The 17,601-nt window shown below is 42.5% G+C and overlaps 2 protein-coding genes across 5 annotated transcripts; one reads left to right on the top strand and one right to left on the bottom strand.

Moving 5' to 3' along the window:
- Window positions 1-315: 315 nt before the first annotated feature.
- LOC110190470 (very long chain fatty acid elongase 7) lies at window positions 316-16,545 on the bottom strand. 4 transcript variants are annotated; one of them, XM_020960990.2, is made up of 8 exons: window positions 16,193-16,545; window positions 3,728-3,855; window positions 3,469-3,659; window positions 3,323-3,403; window positions 3,099-3,261; window positions 2,847-2,983; window positions 2,504-2,785; window positions 316-1,962 (listed from the first exon to the last, which is right to left on the bottom strand). In XM_020960990.2, the coding sequence occupies exons 2-8, from the start codon at window positions 3,786-3,788 to the stop codon at window positions 1,822-1,824; spliced, it is 1,056 nt and encodes a 351-aa protein (XP_020816649.2). In that variant the 5' UTR covers window positions 3,789-3,855; window positions 16,193-16,545; the 3' UTR covers window positions 316-1,821. The 4 variants fall into 4 exon arrangements, with proteins under 4 accessions (XP_020816649.2, XP_086696282.1, XP_086696284.1 ...); XM_086840156.1 differs by lacking the exon at window positions 16,193-16,545 and adding an exon at window positions 7,646-7,823; XM_086840158.1 differs by lacking the exon at window positions 16,193-16,545 and adding an exon at window positions 7,009-7,770.
- mRpL40 (mitochondrial ribosomal protein L40) lies at window positions 16,497-17,574 on the top strand. Its single transcript, XM_020961747.2, has 3 exons — window positions 16,497-16,762; window positions 16,839-17,084; window positions 17,141-17,574. The coding sequence occupies exons 1-3, from the start codon at window positions 16,737-16,739 to the stop codon at window positions 17,457-17,459; spliced, it is 591 nt and encodes a 196-aa protein (XP_020817406.1). The 5' UTR covers window positions 16,497-16,736; the 3' UTR covers window positions 17,460-17,574.
- The last annotated feature ends 27 nt before the right edge of the window (window positions 17,575-17,601 follow it).

The raw sequence follows: 17,601 nt of genomic DNA, 5'->3' as shown, positions 1-17,601 counted from the left end.
AGCTTATACAATCTGATTACTCTGTATAGACTTAGGTTGAATTGCTACAAATAACTTCAACTCATTACTTGGTCCGCATTTGCTTCGAGATTTACAGATTTAAACAAAAGCCTAAAACTATGCCGCAGTTTATAGTTTCAGAGAATAGATATACAACAATTAGGTAATGAAAACGAATAACGACTTCTGATGGAATCATTATTTATTATAATAACGTTTTCCATAGATGGAATATCTCCAAGTTAATTTAATTTAAGGCATTGTTATATTGCAATATATAATACTGATCCCAAGACCAAAGAATTACTCTCATAGTTTTTAATATAAATTAATAAGCTTTATTCAGGTTTTTTTTTTATAGTTTTTGAACTTGTCAGCTTAAACCACATAACTTAACAATGAAACCAATACGCACAGGTTAACATACAGAATTACACGTACAAAAAAATAATTACTCGCAACAGCTTATCGCTATCGCTTCGCGGTTCTATCTTCTCTCTGAAATGAAACCGTTTAACAACTTCAAACCAAAGGGGGGAACAGGGGGTATATCATACAAAAAGTGGTAATAAAGTATACACCTATATAAGCCACACCAAAATGAGGTTCAATAAAATATATACGAATAGTTGACAATAACACTTGTTCTTCTTCCATCTGCCCTCTTGTGGCGCAACGTCCAACGCTCAAACTGATTGTCTGCTCCTCGTAAGCCATGTTTTGCACTTAGAGTCTAAAAGCTTTATCTTCATATATGTATATATATATATATATGATCAAATTTGTTGTTTCGTTTTGCCTGACTATACATATGTATCTCTAGCTAGGCGGTATGGGGGTGGTGGTGTCATGTGTTGTGTAGTGTTTTACATTTCGCAATTGGCTAGCTAGCTACAATATATAAATAAGTTTTACTATTTAGACCTTTACAAAGTATTGCAACAAACTGTCCTCTCAATATACAAAACCAAGCTACAAATAGTTTAACGTGTTCTTTAAGTTTAAAGCAGACTTAAGAGAGCATGCTTAGCTATCTTTTATCGTTAGGATTACGTCTCTTGTTATCAAAAATTGCCATAAAAAACGTTTACAACTAGAGTGATACAGGCTCCTAAGAATCAGTATATACACACACATAACTCTGTCCGCGTCCATATACGCAAACGCTATTATAATAATGGTAAATGGTAAATGGTTTCTCTGATGCTAGTTTAGAACACGCTGCAATGCAGCCGGCCTGCAAATATCATTCGAAAAATAAGTTTGCTTGCGCGTACGAGTGTCTCAAAAAGGGGCTTGTAAACGGGTGCCATAGAAAACGTTTATATAAAAAGGGTTTGATTAGCTCTTAGTTTGTGCTGCCACTGCTCTTCCTACTTAGCTTTAGTTGACGGTTCGGGTGGGTGGGCCATATGTTGCTCTTGTTTCTAGTAATTTGTTTCTATTTACTTGTACCTAGTCACTTGCTTCTTGTTGCTAGTTGCTCTTGTTGGTAGTTACTGGCTTCTAGTAACTAGCTTCTTGTTACTCTTTCCTAGTCACTCGTGTCTAGTTACTTGCTTCTTGTTCGGTACGACCGACTTTAGGCTCGACTAAATTTTCATATTATACGTATTTATAATATAAAGTATTAAAAGAACAATTCATAAACTGAGTTCTTTGCCTGATTTTGCCTTGCTGTATGCTGCCAATCAATTGTCATACTGGATCCGCTATTGCTGCCAAGTTTCTTGCTGGTCTTGTTCTTCAATCTGGTTCTGTTACACGCTAAACACTTAACATAAACATAATGAATATCATCGTAGTACACCTAAGTAGTAGTTATTTGACTTTGCGCTGGTGCAGACTAGAGCTACTGCTGTCCGGGTTCAAGATCGCATCGTTGGTGGATAGCACGCCATCCTTGAAGAATCCGCCATTGGCATGACCGTTGCTATTCACGTACTCGTCGTCGATGACGGGCTGCAGAGAGAGAACAGAAAGATTGCTTAGATGAGTTTGTTTGGGACGGATCAGACTTCAATGTTCGCTGATACTTTGGGACTTTGCCACATTGGCACGTGTGTGCCGCTAGTAAAAGCTCTCATCAATGTGTGCTTTCCTAATGGGCAGCCCCGCGGCGGCAGAGACTAGCAGATTGGGATTGGAACTGGGCTTGGGCCTTCGCATCCGGCTTCACATGTGAGCGCTAATTGAAACGTCCCCCGCTAGCGTTGAGAGTTTGCAAGTGCTATTTGCCTAACTTAGCTAGTTAGAATATTTTTAAGTTGATCAACAAAATTATGATGATACAACTGCCCCCACACCGGCTTTTCGACTCCTCTCCCCAACAGGTTCCACACCCCGGCTCGGGGCTTTAGTGCGATCGAAAGTCCCGCGCGTAAGTCAAGTAAATATGTTTGCATAGCCTTCACTAATAGCTCTCAAGGGCCGCCTTGAGGTCCCCCAATTGCGTCACAGATCTGCCATGCCTTTGGACCTATGTAGCTGTGGATCAACCTACCATGCAAGCACCCTTATTGCTGCCGTTGGAGAGCAGTGCATCGCCCTCGCCAGAGTGCTTGGAGAGGCCTCTGTTGGCATGCAGCCCATTGCTATGGCCATTTGCCTTCACCGCTTGACGGCGTCGTCGAGCAGCATTAAGATATTTGGCTTTGTAGAAGTCGGAGAACAGGAAGAGGAACATGACGCCATGCAGCCCGATCCAGACCATGAATCCCTTGGGGTAGTCGCAATCGCGGAACAACAGCTGGAATTGGTGCGTAAAGATGGCCACAAATTGAACCTGAAATGTGTATAGAGTGCGTTTGAGTGCAAACACGGTGTGCATCCATATGCAATCCTACCATCTGGAAGGTGGTCAGGTACTTCTTCCACCAGATGAACTTCTGATACCTTGGACCCATGGCAGCGATCATATAGTAGAAGTACATCACGATGTGAACGAACGAGTTCAGAAGAGCGAAGAAGGTGCTGTGACCACCTGCAGGAAGCATAGATTTATGAGTTAAGGATAAAGATCAATGTATATATCGAGTTCACAAGAAATACTGATTTTTTTACTAACATTTCTGCCGTCCCAATTGAGCACTACGTACCTGGGGCAAACTTTAGACCCATCCAAACGGAAAAGGGCATGCAGCCATGGTGAATGACGTGAAGTGTGGAAACGTGCTCGTTCTTCTTGCGCAGAATGAAGAAGAGCGTGTCAAAGAACTCGGTGAATTTTGATATGTAGTACCACCAGCAAATGTTGACCATCTGAAAACCAAGGCCTTGTTTTAATACATATTTTCAGATGATTTCCCTGCTAAAAGCTTACTCGCATGGCCATGGGGCTATTGCTGTAGTCCACGGGCTGGCATTTGAAACTGTAATGGCCCCACCAGCCACTCATTAAGTACTGAAATTAAGGCAAACCAAAGGATATTAGGTTGGGGTTTGCTGGAGTTTTCATAGGTAACTTACCTCATAGAAAATCCACGCACTAAATATTGTCTGTATCGCATTGTAAACGACTAGCACCGAACGGAGTTCCATTGGTTTGCGTTTGGCCATCAGCCTGGGTCCCAGAGATTTGCTGAAGTAGGCATAGAATATGCACATGCCCAGTGTAGGCAGCGGCGAGGATAGCAGAAAGAAATCGTTCACGCGTGGATCTATGATTGGAGTAATGCATTAATAGCGAATCCTTACACACGGGAATCTGGGATTGCCAGAGACTTACCACTTTTGGTGTCCATTAGGTCCCGGTACCACTCCTGGGCATCTTGCAGTAGAATTGCCATCTTGCCGTTATTGGTGGTTCTTGTGATGCTTACAAATGGAATCAGTCCAGAATTTTGTTCAATTAAACTGCAACGATATGGAAATGGAGATGTTCACTAATAGGAAATTTTTAGGGTAGTGTAGATAGCATCTCCACTGGCAGCCGGCTGATGGAATAGTCTGCGCTGTGTTTAAATCATGGCCAACTTATGAGGCTCGTAAAAATTGAAGTAATGGCATTGAACTTGACTTAGACAGACAGAGCTTGGCCAACTAAGGAGCTCCACAGGGAGCTCCAAAATTCAGGCAATGGCATTGAACTTGACGCTGTTGGTTTCTACATTTGTGGCTCTGCGGATGTTAAGGCTCTAGTGCCCCGGGCACACGACAGTTTAATTGCCAATGCATTAGAGGCGAAGCACATGCAAAAAAATAAAAATAAAAAGCGAGATTCATGCAATTAACAATCCGGCCGTTAATCAACACTTTAGATCGGGAAATAATAAATAGACACGACGACGGCAACGACAACGACGACGGCAGGGACGGCGGCGGATCAACGGAGGCGGTAATGAGGGGCGTGACTTGGCCGCTTGCACACTTGGGCCCTAACACTTGCCGGTCCAGCTAGCTGCAATTAAGATGCCGCTAACCTGGACAAAGACTGCACTCTGTACCAGTCGAGGCAAGCGAATTCCGGATTCCTGATACCAGATTCCAGCACAGTGGTTCGAGCTGTGCGCGGGTTCAGCGAGTTCAGGCAATCACACTGACGCGACGCTTCCAGTTACTGGTTCTCGCCACATTGTCTTATGAATATCAATTGATTTGCCAGGGGACAAGAGGGAACGAGGGAGGGAGGAGCGAAAGCAGAGTCTGGGCTTCGCGGTTTCGCTTTTGTTTTTCCCAGCAGCTCTATGTGTGTATACAGTACACACTCCAATAAGCATAAGGCAAGGTCTTTACAGGAATATTTTAGATTTGTTTAGATAGAAAATGTATAGCAGAGATGCTAAAGATTCTCCTCCGGTCAAATCTTACCGAGTTCTACGATTATTGGATTTGAATTGTGTTTTGAATACCTTTTAATGAAACATCTAGAGATACACCCCAACTAACCTTTAATCCCCAACAACCTAATTAACATTAAATACCTGAAATGTGAACTTTGGGCTGCCAAGAGAAAATGGTAAGGAAATGAAATAATTATAGGTTTTTTTTGCGTTTAATCAGATACAACCTCCCATCGCTGGTCAAAGGCGATTGCACGGACGAGTTGCGGCCACTTCAGGTTGCTTTTTTGAATGTCATGAACAATAAACTGGCCATGGCGGATGGCGATGGCGTTGGCGATGACGATGCCGATGGAGACGTAAGAGTTGAGCAACTGGCTCAATAACCGTTGACAAAAATGTGCCGCTTTTATTGCCGCTGCCAGCGCGTTGCCTCAGCCAGCGCGAAATTCGCGGTTGTCGCAATTGGTGAGCCGTTGTTGTCGTCGCTGTGTGGGTCAGTGGCACGCTTTCCGAATCGGCCTCGACTATACACTGGCGGTGGCTGGAGGCGGCGGAGGCTGGAGGCTGGAGGCTGGAGCCAGCGCATTCGCAAGGTGCGACGATGGCGGGCGCTTAACTTGCGATTTCGCTGTTTGATTTGCATAAATTATGAAACGCCAGCGATGACGCTTCCGCCGAGGGATGGGCCATGCCGCCCGCCCTCGTTACCCCTCGTTGGCAGATATATAGGAGGCAGCGCCCTCGGTTATGTAAGCGGCTGGCGGTGGAGCTGGCGGAGGTGCCAAGAAGATGCAAGACATATGAAACACAGGGCGGGTAACTATACACAAATCGGCAAACAAACACGGCGGGCGACATGTGTTTGAGCACACGCCCGTGCCCGAGTGTCGCCCATGTTTGCGCCCAAGTAAACAATCAATGAGCCATCGAGAGCCGAGACGCCTGTTGCTATTGCTCTTCCGCCAGTGCCACACATATACCACCACCACCATCAGCACCCACCCCCTCCCGTCATTAGTCCTGAAGGCCGCGCCAAGAGATTGGCTACGTAATAGTTAGCAAATGGGTGGCCAAGGGAGCGGAGGCCAAACCGGGTGGTAGATGCCCGCACGCCAATGTTTACATGGCTCGGTTTTGCAGTAGCTTGCATTTTTGAAATCAATTAGAGCGGCGACGCCCCCGAAGCACACACGGTGAGAAAACTATTGGTATTTAATATTAGGATAATCCAATGATAAGGATACATAGTATAGGTATCTATCAAAGGTTTTTTTTTTGATTAGGAAAAAAAAGGATACCATATACATATCCAGGAAAGACAAGTGGAGTTTCAGAATAGTTTTAAGTTTTCAAAATATTACTCTCTTCCATATCTACTCCTTATCCTGAGATACTCTTTAGATCCTAGCTAAATTATTTAAATTAGAGTTTAAGTTCAATTCAAGCTTAAGAAATCGAATTTTTGCCTTTTCTTTCAGTGCAATTAGAACAACAGGCGCGGAACAAGAGAAACAGCGTAAATAGTTTGATGAGTTTGTTGATTTTATCGCCATTCACCCTCGGGGGCGTAGTAGTACTAGAGTGTATGTAGATTACACGGCGATGACCTGGGTTTTCCATGGCAATCGTTCACTTAGAAAACTTAATTAACTGGAAAATCGATGCACAAGAGGGCCCCAGCCAGGAGCTCATTCGCCTTGAAGGAGACGATGCCGGATGACGCATCCTCCGGTGATAAGCCCCCGGGACCCATGCCATGCCATGCCAAGTGAGTCACATGCCAATGAGCTTTAATCTACTGCCAGATAGTGGGAGGCAATTTCCTTCAAGTATTCCCATATAATGATTCCCGGTAATCTGCAATGAGTCGGTCGGTTCCCTTATCAGTACGCTCTAAAACCCCACACATGAGCATATATATTGGTCAGATTGAGGCCAGCGATCGGCTAATTGGATTTGATAGATAAGCCGGTCAAAAGGCGAATCACTTCCGTCTGGCATTAGAGTGGCAGACGGCACCTCCTGGCTAGCCACCTGCTGCTGCCGCTGCCGCCGCTGCTGCCTTAATCGCGTCACGTTCCGGGCCGCACTTGGTGCGATTATACAATGTGCGATGTGCTAAGACCGAAACGCGAGCGTCCAGCTAGCCGAGTTCATTAGTTTTTGGGCCACGCACACCTGCCGCCTCCCTCGCGCTTAATATTTCAACTTGACTATCACTCACCACCGAGTTATTTATTTATTTATTTATTTTGTTTTCGATAGGCCAGAGTTTTGGGCCGCGGCTATGTGTGTATGTAATGTTGGGTTTTTTTGTCACTTGCCGCCTGGGTTTCTAATTTGGTGGGTGAGTGCCCCGGTAAATGGTTATCTAATCACAGTCACTCCCCACGCACTCGGTCACTTGGACACTCACTCGGACAATCGGCCTTCTTGGCTTCTTGGCTAATCGGTATTATTTGGCAACAGGCTGCGTCGGCGGCGTCTGTTCCGTTCCGTTCCGTTCACGTTTACGCGATGCTCTGCCTTGCACGCTTTTAAGCCGACTGACGGCTGGTTGGATGTGCGTCTGAACCTTATCAGGCGGCGGCGGCGGCGGCGGCGACAACTGACTGGCCCAGCGGTAGTGGTACCGGTAGCGGGAGCAGTAACATCGGAACGACGGAGCGACACGACGAAGTTGAATCGATCAGTGCGCGCACGAGTAAAACGATTATACGGCTTAACGGTGAATCACTCCAAGTACCAAGCGGGAGGGAGCAAGTCGCCCTGCAGCGGGTCAGTCCCCAGTCAGGTGCGAGAGAGGGAGAGTGTATCGGGTGTCGATCGAGTATCGAAAATCGAGGGGGGTATCGCCTTACAATTTTATTATTGTGGCCCAGGCTTATCAGGCTATCGGGAGGCGTCCGCTCGAGAGCCGCGAGGCGCAGACACTAGCCGCTTCGTGAACCGTTGGCCAGCGTGCCAGAAATACAACTGACGCAGCGCTCCATGCTCCACGCCGATCAAAGATGGCCAAACCGCCGTACCTCCACCACTGCCTCCGGTCCGGGCTTCGTCTCGGCTCATATTTGCGGCCGAAGTCGCGCTTACATTGCAAATTATGTATTTTATGCACAGTGGCGGTGGGGAGGATAGCATCAGAGACTGCTTTTAAAAAACTACCATAAGCTGGGGGAATCTCAGCCCAAACGAAAGCTTTAGAAAGGAATTCCCATTTGAACTTGATAGTTTTTGTGAATAAATCAATCAATTAATTTCCCTGTAAATAAGGTTTAAATCTATCAGAATTTTAAACAAACAAATAATTTATATAGTTGTAGTCATTTTCAGGGTAAATTTATTAACCATAAAAATTTATTAACCAGAAAGGGAATCTAGCTTCGTGAAACCGAATTTTACAACATCCTTGCGGTTTGGAATTGAATCAAAAAATTGGAATTTTAAATCTTTCATAACCCAGTCAAAAAAGCCTTAATTTCAATTTAAAAACTGTCTTTATGCTAGTTTTTGTTAGGGTAATAAATCTGCATACTCAATTTAAAATTTAAAAAAAAATCAACAATTTTGCAATTTTAACGACGTAACCCCTTATGAAATATTTAAATTTTCAAAAACTGAAAAAAATTAAATTCTTGCCGGACATGGCTAGGTCGACTCAGATTTTGAAGCTTATTAAGAAGGTTTATAGGCTCGAAAATGACACCTTCATTACTTTTCAAGCTTCTGACTGAAATTATAATACATTGCAAGGAAATAATTTACAAATTTCTATAAATAATTTTCTTATAATAACCAATTCATATGATGATTTATAATGTGATGAGAAAAGAGGATAGATTTATGAAGAAATATATTTAAAAAAAAAAATTGTAAATATCTATGGCCAAAGAATTTTCAAGAAACTTTAGAAGGATTTTAAAGTTGTGGTAGAGGTCGATATACAATGTTGGCCGTTGTTGTGGCCAGGCCCAAATGTGTCAGTGTGTGCGTGTGTGTGTTTGGAAGCAGGGAGAAAAAGAGAACGAGAGAAAAGCACGCAGCGAGATCGAAGCGGGGTTTTTCTGTTTTCTGCTTTTCTGCTTTCCGTGGCAAGTCGCCATCTTCTGCAGCAACAGTTGGCTGATGTAACAGCGATTGACGCGACAGCTTGTTGGCCATTTCTATCCATGCATTGGATTTGGCCTGCTGCTGGCCAGTTCGTTGGCTGTGGGCCATTGGAGCGCCGCTCCGGTGCTGCCAAAACCACTTTCGCTTTCCGGGCCTCGACGGTGTGCCAGCGCGAGTGCGCCTGTGAGCGGGTGTTACAATTAGCGAACGAAAGGGGTGACTCCGGTCCCCTAGCAGACGCCTAGCAGACACCTCATCGTTCGGAAGCGAGACTGCAATCAACAGGTGCCTGTGGAAATCCCCGGCAAACTGGACAACGGGAAACGTGAAAACGAGAAGCAGAACCAAAGCAGATGCAGCTCGGGAGGCAGGGACAGAGAGAGAGAGAGAGAGTTGGAGCCAAGGCACCGTTATCTGCATTCTTTAGGCCTAATTGGTGGACTGGCCAGTCGAGCGACCAGTCTGGCCCAGTACTTGGCCAACTGGAAATGCATTTCATATTCTCACCGCTCCGCCACTTTCTTTCTTTCTTTCTTTTCCGTTCTCTTGCCAGAAAATGCAAATGTGTCCGACCCTTTGTCAGTCGTTCAGCGCCTTTTTTCTGAGGTGTGTCGCCCAAGATTAGATGTCCAGACACACAGTGGGAATATGTGTATGTTCCCAACCCTGATAACAAAAGTAACATTATAAATTCCATGATACGGTCAGCAAGGGATACTGATGCTATCTTTTCAAACCAGTGACACCAAATCCTGATTTAGATTTGTATATCCTTGCAGGGTATTATAATTTTAGTCAGAAGTTTAATTAACTTTTTAATTAACTATGATCAGTAAGTGTCAATAAACATCAAGTAACTCTGAACAGTAAGTAACTATGAACAGTAAGTAACTATGATCATAAGTAATGTTTAATTAAGTACCTATGATCAGTAAATAACTATGATCAGTAATTAACTATGAGCAGTAAGTATCTATGACCAGTAAGTATGATCAGTTACTAACTTTGAACACTAATAAACAATGACTTGCAACTTTTGTAACACAACACATTTCTTTGACTTGGCCGGCAGAAGTCACTTCGTTCCGGGGATGTTTGAACCAGTTGGGAATCATAGGCATATGTGCGAGATGTGATTTTGAATCAGTGAGTTACTATGTCCAGTAAGTAACTTTAATCAGCAATTAACTATGAGCATTAAGTAACTATGAGCTATAAATAACTCTGAACAGTATGTATCTATGACCAGTAAGTAACCATGATCAGTAATTATCCAAATACAAGTATGTATGATGAGTTACTAACTTTGAACACTAAGAAACAATGACTTGCAATTTTTGTAACACAACACATTTCTAAAACTTGGCCGGCGGAAGTCACTTCGTTCCGGGAATGTTTGAACTAGTTGGGAATCATAGGCATATGTGCGAGATGTGATTTTGAATCAGTGAGTTACTATGTCCAGTAAGTAACTTTAATCAGCAATTAACTATGAGCACTAAGTAACTATGAGCATTAAGTAACTATGAGCTATAAATAACTCTGAACAGTATGTACCTATGACCAGTAAGTAACTTTAATTAGCAATTAACTATGAGCATTAAGTAACTATGAGCATTAAATAACTCTGAACAGAATGTATCTATGACCAGTAAGTAACCATGATCAGTAAGTGTCCAAATACAAGTATGTATGATGAGTTACTAACTTTGAACACTAATAAACAATGACTTGCAACTTTTGCAACACAACACATTTCTGAGACTTGGCCGGCGGAAGTCACTTCGTTCCGGGGATGTTTGAACCAGTTGGGAATCATAAGCATATGTGCGAGATTTGCTTTGAAACAAATTTAAGAGTTAGATATTTTAATGAAACTATGGAGTTATTCTTCTATATAATTTTACTCGGATATAAGTCGGAGCATGGTGAATCGGTGGACTATATATATAAACGTATATATAGTTGCCATAGGAACGATCGGAAAATTTGACGAAAAAATCATATAATTTTTCAAGTTTTCAACAGAATTTAATCAAATTTAATATATATCGACACTGTATATTAATCTAAAATTATATATTAATCTAAACATTCAATCTGAAACTTCGGTTTGCCGAAGTTAGCTTCTGTTATTGTTCTTGTAAATTTGATCAAAAACACCTAAATTCTACGTTTTTCTGAAAGAACTCTTTTGTTTACTATTGATTGCAAGGTATTTTTTCTGCTTGTGCTTTGTATGAATTGAAAAATAGGGCATTCCAAAGGTCTGAAATGATCAAACCTTTCGGTCGCATTTAGAGTCAGAATACAATACTCATTAATAAAACGGTACCTTTTTTTACGGCCTCTGATATTAACATATTTAAATTAGTTTTTTTTTAGGCAGGTTTTGAATTTAACAATCCTCCTAAACTAGGCCTAAATGCATTCTAAGCTAAAATAGCCTTGGTTCAGGAGTCGAGGCCTTTTGATGTGTTAAACATTTGTTGAGCGGGCAAGTTTGCAGGCTGTTTACATGAATTTATTTATTTATTGTTTACTTCTGTCTATAAAGAATACTGCTTACATGCACTCCTAAAAGGCTTGATTACATTTTACAGTGTGAAAATAAAACTTTGGACATCGTTAAAAACCATAAGTAAACACTGGGTTCTGAGAATCGAATGCCTATACGTATAAATATTTCCATTTAGTATAATACATTATACATTTATGTTCACATCTTTAGTATTGCAATTAATGTAAAATATTTAATTTTTGTAATCATAAAGTGCAAACCGCTTGCTAGAAGCCAAGCCAGGCGTATTTGGTTATAAACTTCAATATGAACAATTAATTGAGAACCACAAAAATAAAACAAGAAATTAATCGGGTCAAAGTCAGTCAGTGTTATTGTCCGTCCTGCAAAGTGCGGTGAAATTGCAGAAATCATTGGTCGAAACAACGCAAATTAACTCGCTTACAAAACGGAAATAACAGCACGTAGTTTGAAATGGATTTCATGGTCAAGTTGCGCAGCTACCAAAGACGTTTCGATACCTCATGGATACGTTTTGTTGGTTGGCCGGAACTCCGCAGATTTCCCATCCCCAATCTCGTGGATTCCCATACTCCTCTATTTATGTGTGTGTGACTATGTGGACCCATCTGATTAGCGGCGGATAGCGCTGATTGCATGGACAAACGATGATGATCCATGCCCACCAGTACCTCTGCCTCCCACATGACTTACTCGTCGTAGATGTGGAAAACGGACCGAGCAAATTTATTCGACATTTTTTATTTATGAATGAGTGGGGCACACGAACGTCTGCCAAGTGTTTTAGTGTGTGTAAACAGCACGGGAGAGTCGATGGAGGTCGATGGAAACACCTGCCCAACCTTTTTTTGGCGGCAAAAACAAAATAATGCGGGCACTTAATATATAATTTAAAAACACACAAAAAAAGGGATAAGCTAAATGAGAAGTTGCTGTTTTGTGTGTTACTCTGTCCACAATACAGCACAGTATGTTACCAGAATTTATTTTCCATAGGCTAATAGTAGAGTTTTATGAAGCCAAAGATGTATGCATCTTGATATGTAATTGATTGATTCCCTAAGTAATTTTCCAACTATGTTCCTTGAAATTGTAGACACCTCTCAGTAACATGTACTCGTTAGTGCAAATGATCTAAATGTTTATCAGGATCCTACATATATACTTTATAGGTTCGAACCGCTCCCTACTCTTTGTCTATATATATTTATAGCTTTCCAAGATTACAATACGCCCTTATACTCATCGAGTATACCGGGTATAAAAATAATGTAAACATACGAGTACAAGTATTTTCAAGTGCATGTACTTCTCCCAGTTCAAAGTAATCCACGGCAGTAGTATAAAGTAAGTTCGAAATCTTGGAGCTGCGTCGTCGCCGTTAAATGTTTGGCATTCCAAGCTCCACAAAAGAATACAAAAACAAATAAAGGCAGCCCAGTGATCACTTGCTCCGATCGCCCGGAGCATGGAGTACGGAGTACGAGGTAATGGGTAATGTGGAAACGAAAGCGCAAGTGGATGACGGACCACGCCCGCCTCTGCTCCCAGAGCAACCCTTTGGTCCGAAACCTATTTGTTTCGTTGGTCTTCGATGGGAAGGCCAAACACAACTTCACCTGTCCAACTGGCCAACTGGCTGGGTCCCTCGATGAAAGTTTCACTCTCGACAGCGCGTCTCTGGGTTAATGATAATGATATTTAAATGCAAAATTCCGGATCGCTAACCGATGTCACTACTGCCGGAGGTGCTTTGCCTTTTCCCGGGCTTTGCGATCTGCTGCGCTTCTGCTTTTTTTTTTTTTGTTTAGCATTCTAGGGCGCGGTGAAACCATTGAGAGTTCATCTTACATAATACCCGACCGGCCAGGTGGGTTTGCCAAAAATACATAAAACCCGTCTGGATTATGGTAAAGACAATGAAAGTAAAATACTTAAGCCAAGCAAATAACTACATGGGTATATATGTGAATACGCATATACAAGGGCAAAGAGAAATGAAGAGAAGAAACGACAACAAACGAAAGAGAAAAGAAACGAGACAAGTTTCCAAAAATGGTCAGATTAATGTGCGAAATATATGAATTTCGTCAAAGTCAAATGAGAAAGAGGCAACCCTGAAAATATTCAGTTTATTCGAAACCCAAGTGGCGGTGTAATCTTTTTTAAGGTTGTCCAATATTTTATTTGAAAATAAAACCAATTAAAATAATCTAGATTTAAATTGCTTTATAAAATAAATATCCAAAATAATGATTAATCAGAGGTTTAAATGTGAACATCTCATCACTTCAAGAGTTTTATAGTTCTGTAGATACATGTTCATATATGTATTTACTGAAATTTTCATTCAACGAATTTCAAAGTTATTAATATCAAGAATACTATAGGTATTTTTATGAATTTCTATAAAAATATTGAAAATAATTTAGTACACAAAAAATTGTTACTTCTACATTTTTTATTTTATAAAAATGAAGCATTACTTTCTTGAGATTGCACTGCATTCATTCATTATATTGGTAACGGTTTAATTTGGTTTCTAATTTTAAATAAAATACATACAAGACCTTTAATATTTGTAATTTCTGGCGTTAAATCTCCCAAGTTGTCTTCACTGCTCAGAATTGGCAGCTAAGCATCACTGCGCAGCTAACGGAACCCCAAGTTCTTTATTCCTCAGCAACAGGTGGGCCGGACTGAGGCTGTTTTCTTGATTCCCGATGCTGCCTTTTGTCACCGTTGCGGCTCCATTCAAATGTTTGTGATCAAACAAATGACTGGCACATGCGGCGGCATGGATTTCTGGATCCATGGGAACATCAAATATGGTACAATGACCGAGAGGCGGACCAAACGAGTGGCCCGGAGATCGGTCGAAATCAATGTTCTTTTCGCTGGTAGGGCAGGCAAACCGGTTGAGGAACTTTAAGCATAATGACAGTGCCGAGAAGTGCTTATTAAGCATGCGCTGTTAAAACATATATTAGCGATATATGTATGCCCGAGAACACGCATCGGATCGATCCGAAATTCGCTTGGACTTTGGACGCACACCGTTTGCAGGCAGGCATCGCGGAATGAAATTTCTATGCGGTCCGATAAATTCGCTTGCGAAAGAGTGTGAGTGCTCCCCATACAAGCATATGTATATATGTAAGAATATATGGCCAGATATTGCCATATCTTATTGCTCTTCATCTCTCGTTCAGTGGCGGGGCCTCTTAAGAGAACTGCTGGTAGCAAGTAATGAACTTGAACCCTCCAGAGTAAAGTGGTTCCTATTTAATCATCATCGAATCACAAACACTGTGCCCCGATTAATAGTTTCGAATTTACGAATTCGTTGATAGATTGATAAATTAAGTAAATTAAGACTTTAACCTCTTTCAGATTGATTTTTGGGGCTTCGAAATAATTGCATTTTCAGCTAACGAAAAGAGAAGTTCCTCCATCCTTTTTTCAAATTTATTACTGCTTAGAATAATTTAAATACAAAAGATCTCAAACAAATCTCTCAAAATTTCCATTTATAAATATTTAAGATTATCTGTATTCTTAGAGGATCACGTTTGTCATCACATTAAGACCGAATATTCATAAGTATTAAGACGAGTGTACCAGGTTTTCCTATCTTTTGTTTTAATATTGATGCAATCCTATCAACTTATTCTTATCTTCAAGGCGAAACAATGCCGCGTACTCTCGACCTATGGAAATGTCTCCAGATGCGACTATGACAAAAGACGACTTTATCGGAATGGCCGTTAATTGTTTACCCTGCAAATGTTCTATGGCTGGTTAATAACCATCTGTTGACTTTGCTTTTAGCCAGAGTGACGATCGCAAAGGCTAACAATTATTTATACACACCCCGGGACCGGAGGCCAAGGTGCAAGTGATCAATTAGCATGTTACAACAGCATTTGCGCATGCGATTCGCCTGGGTGAAAGCCATTGACTCGACCCGAGTGCATGCATCCAGAATCTGGGTGTTCATGTCACCACTGGCCCAGCATAAATTGATGTCACGACACGACATATATTTTGATTGGAGATTGGACATCGGGCAGGTATTTGGCGCATTAACTTGCTGACCCTTGCAGAAACCTGCAAAAATGCGAATGCAACAGCGTTTTTCGACGCTTCCGCATTGGTCGGACAGGTGAAACTTTCTTGATTGAGTGACATTGGCGACATTGCTGCACTCCAAATAAACCGAAAATTGCAAAAGTAAAACAAAATAAAAATTGCTACGAAATGCCACAGGTGATGTTGGCTTGGATATTTTGACGCTTAAGTTTTTTAAACTTAAATGATAAACAGACTAGTTTAGCCATGATGCCTTTTTACGTGATTACTTCTCTACTACTTTTATTTCTGGGCATAGCTTTTGATTAACTTTGATTAAATCAATAGTCACAGGCTGTTAGCTGACAAACTGCACCCGCATCAACATGTGGTTAATGTTATTCACTTTGAAGGCGGAGACATCGATCCCCCTCGGAAGTGGGACGCCGTCCCTGGGCTAGCTCTCTCCCTTGCACCGCTGGACACGTGTGCGCTCTCCCGCTCTGCCGCTCTCTTAGTTGGCTTTTGCTTCCGCGCCCGCTTCTCTTTGCCACCGCCTGCAACTGGGTGCGGCGGGAACAGGAGACAGCAACCGCCACTTTTTTAATTAAACCACCGCGAACTGCGATGACTAATCCCGTGTCCAGTTCGGAGCCCGGAAAATGCCTCGGCATAGAGTACTCACCGCAGGCTGGCGATATGATGAGTCCCGAGACCGGCAGCAGAAATGCAGTCCAATCCAAACCGATATGATCCGATTAAAGTGATCGGCAAGAATTTGGAGGTATGGCCGCACACACACACACTCGCACGCGTACGCACTGGCGGAAGAGAACTGCGGAACTGACGACGCGCGCTTTTGAGAACTACAAGCGACTAGTTGTGGGGCTTTGGGGCTGTGGGGCTGCTCCCGTTCCGATACTCAACTCATTCCGACGCCACTTTTTTCTCTTTCTATCTCTGTCGCTCCATACACGCACTCGCTGAAGAGAACTGCAAATGTACAGATGACCTATCGATAGATGTGAGCAATCGAGTGGTATTCGACTGCCACTACACCTACATCAAACATCGAGTAAAAACATTCGATTCGGTCGGGGTTCCATTCGATACTCGATTTACTCTTTTACATCAACAATTTCCCATCGCTAAATAATTGAACAACAACAACAAAAACAGCTGTTCGCCCATTACGCAAAAGTTTATTTTATCAATTTTGTTTATTAAAAATGTCGCTTTTGGGCGCCTTTGCCAGGTGAGTGTTTACACCTTTTTGCACCTCTTCCTAGACAACACCCCTGCTAACCCACCGCTAACATTTTCTTTCACAGATTAGGATTACAAAGGAGCGGAGGAGCAGCCGGTGCCGCTGTCGCACGGTGCCTTCACACGACTCCAATTCTCTGCGCTGAACCCCTCAAGAAAAAGAAGAAATTGGATCCTCAGATCGTTAAACAGAGGGAGGACCGTAAGAAAAAGAAGATCGAGAAGCAGATCCGAAGGCTGGAGAAGAATGCACGGCAGCTGAAGCCAGTGGAAGAGCTGGAGGTTCCCTTGGAACTTATTGATGAGAAAGAGTGAGTTGGAATAGGCATATTTTTGAGATTAATATGTAATAATTATTCCCCTGCAGGAAACGACAGAGGAAGCTACCGCCCCTGGGCAGTGCTGAGCTAGAAGAACGAGCCCTGCTGAAGAAGCAATGGGCGCACTATAAGCACGACGAGCGGGTGGCGGACTTCCAGATCATCGACCGCTTGATTCAGGCACAGAACAAGGCATTAGCCGAGCTGCGCCGAGAGTCTGAGGAGCTGTATCAAGCTGCCATTGAAGTGGATCCCCAGCTACTCCCCGTCGCCGTTAAGGGGCCTGTTGCCACTCCCCCCATCAAGAACTATTCCAGTCCAGATGGCGACTACCTGCATCAGTCAATGAAGTGGGAGGTCAAATGAGGCGCATGTGTGGATTCCCCGACAGATTTGCTAAAAAGTTGCAGGTGCCTGAGGTCAAAGATTTGAAATAAACAGAACGCCTAATTAATTCGTTGCGCGTTGCCATTATCACCAACGCTGTCATCTATATAAATCGATTTAA

The sequence above is a fragment of the Drosophila serrata genome, unplaced genomic scaffold (assembly GCF_035046125.1).
Source record: "Drosophila serrata isolate PLE 108 unplaced genomic scaffold, ASM3504612v1 contig_382, whole genome shotgun sequence".
Classification (NCBI taxonomy): Eukaryota; Metazoa; Arthropoda; class Insecta; order Diptera; family Drosophilidae; genus Drosophila; species Drosophila serrata.
The sequence above is the reverse complement of the archived record's forward strand: the minus strand, read 5'-3'. Positions and strand labels throughout refer to the sequence as shown.

What these genes read in the sequence shown, in the direction of transcription:
- LOC110190470 (XM_020960990.2), bottom strand. Translation starts at nt 3,788, where the DNA reads ATGGCAATTCTACTGCAAGATGCCCAGGAGTGGTACCGGGACCTAATG. An exon ending in CCTAATGGACACCAAAAGTG is followed by an intron (nt 3,660 to 3,727) that starts GTAAGTCTCTGG and finishes CTCCAATCATAG; the next exon opens with ATCCACGCGTGAACGATTTC. An exon ending in ATAGCCCCATGGCCATGCGA is followed by an intron (nt 3,262 to 3,322) that starts GTAAGCTTTTAG and finishes CTTGGTTTTCAG; the next exon opens with ATGGTCAACATTTGCTGGTG.
- mRpL40 (XM_020961747.2), top strand. Translation starts at nt 16,737, where the DNA reads ATGTCGCTTTTGGGCGCCTTTGCCAG. An exon ending in CTTTTGGGCGCCTTTGCCAG is followed by an intron (nt 16,763 to 16,838) that starts GTGAGTGTTTAC and finishes TTTCTTTCACAG; the next exon opens with ATTAGGATTACAAAGGAGCG. An exon ending in GAACTTATTGATGAGAAAGA is followed by an intron (nt 17,085 to 17,140) that starts GTGAGTTGGAAT and finishes ATTCCCCTGCAG; the next exon opens with GAAACGACAGAGGAAGCTAC.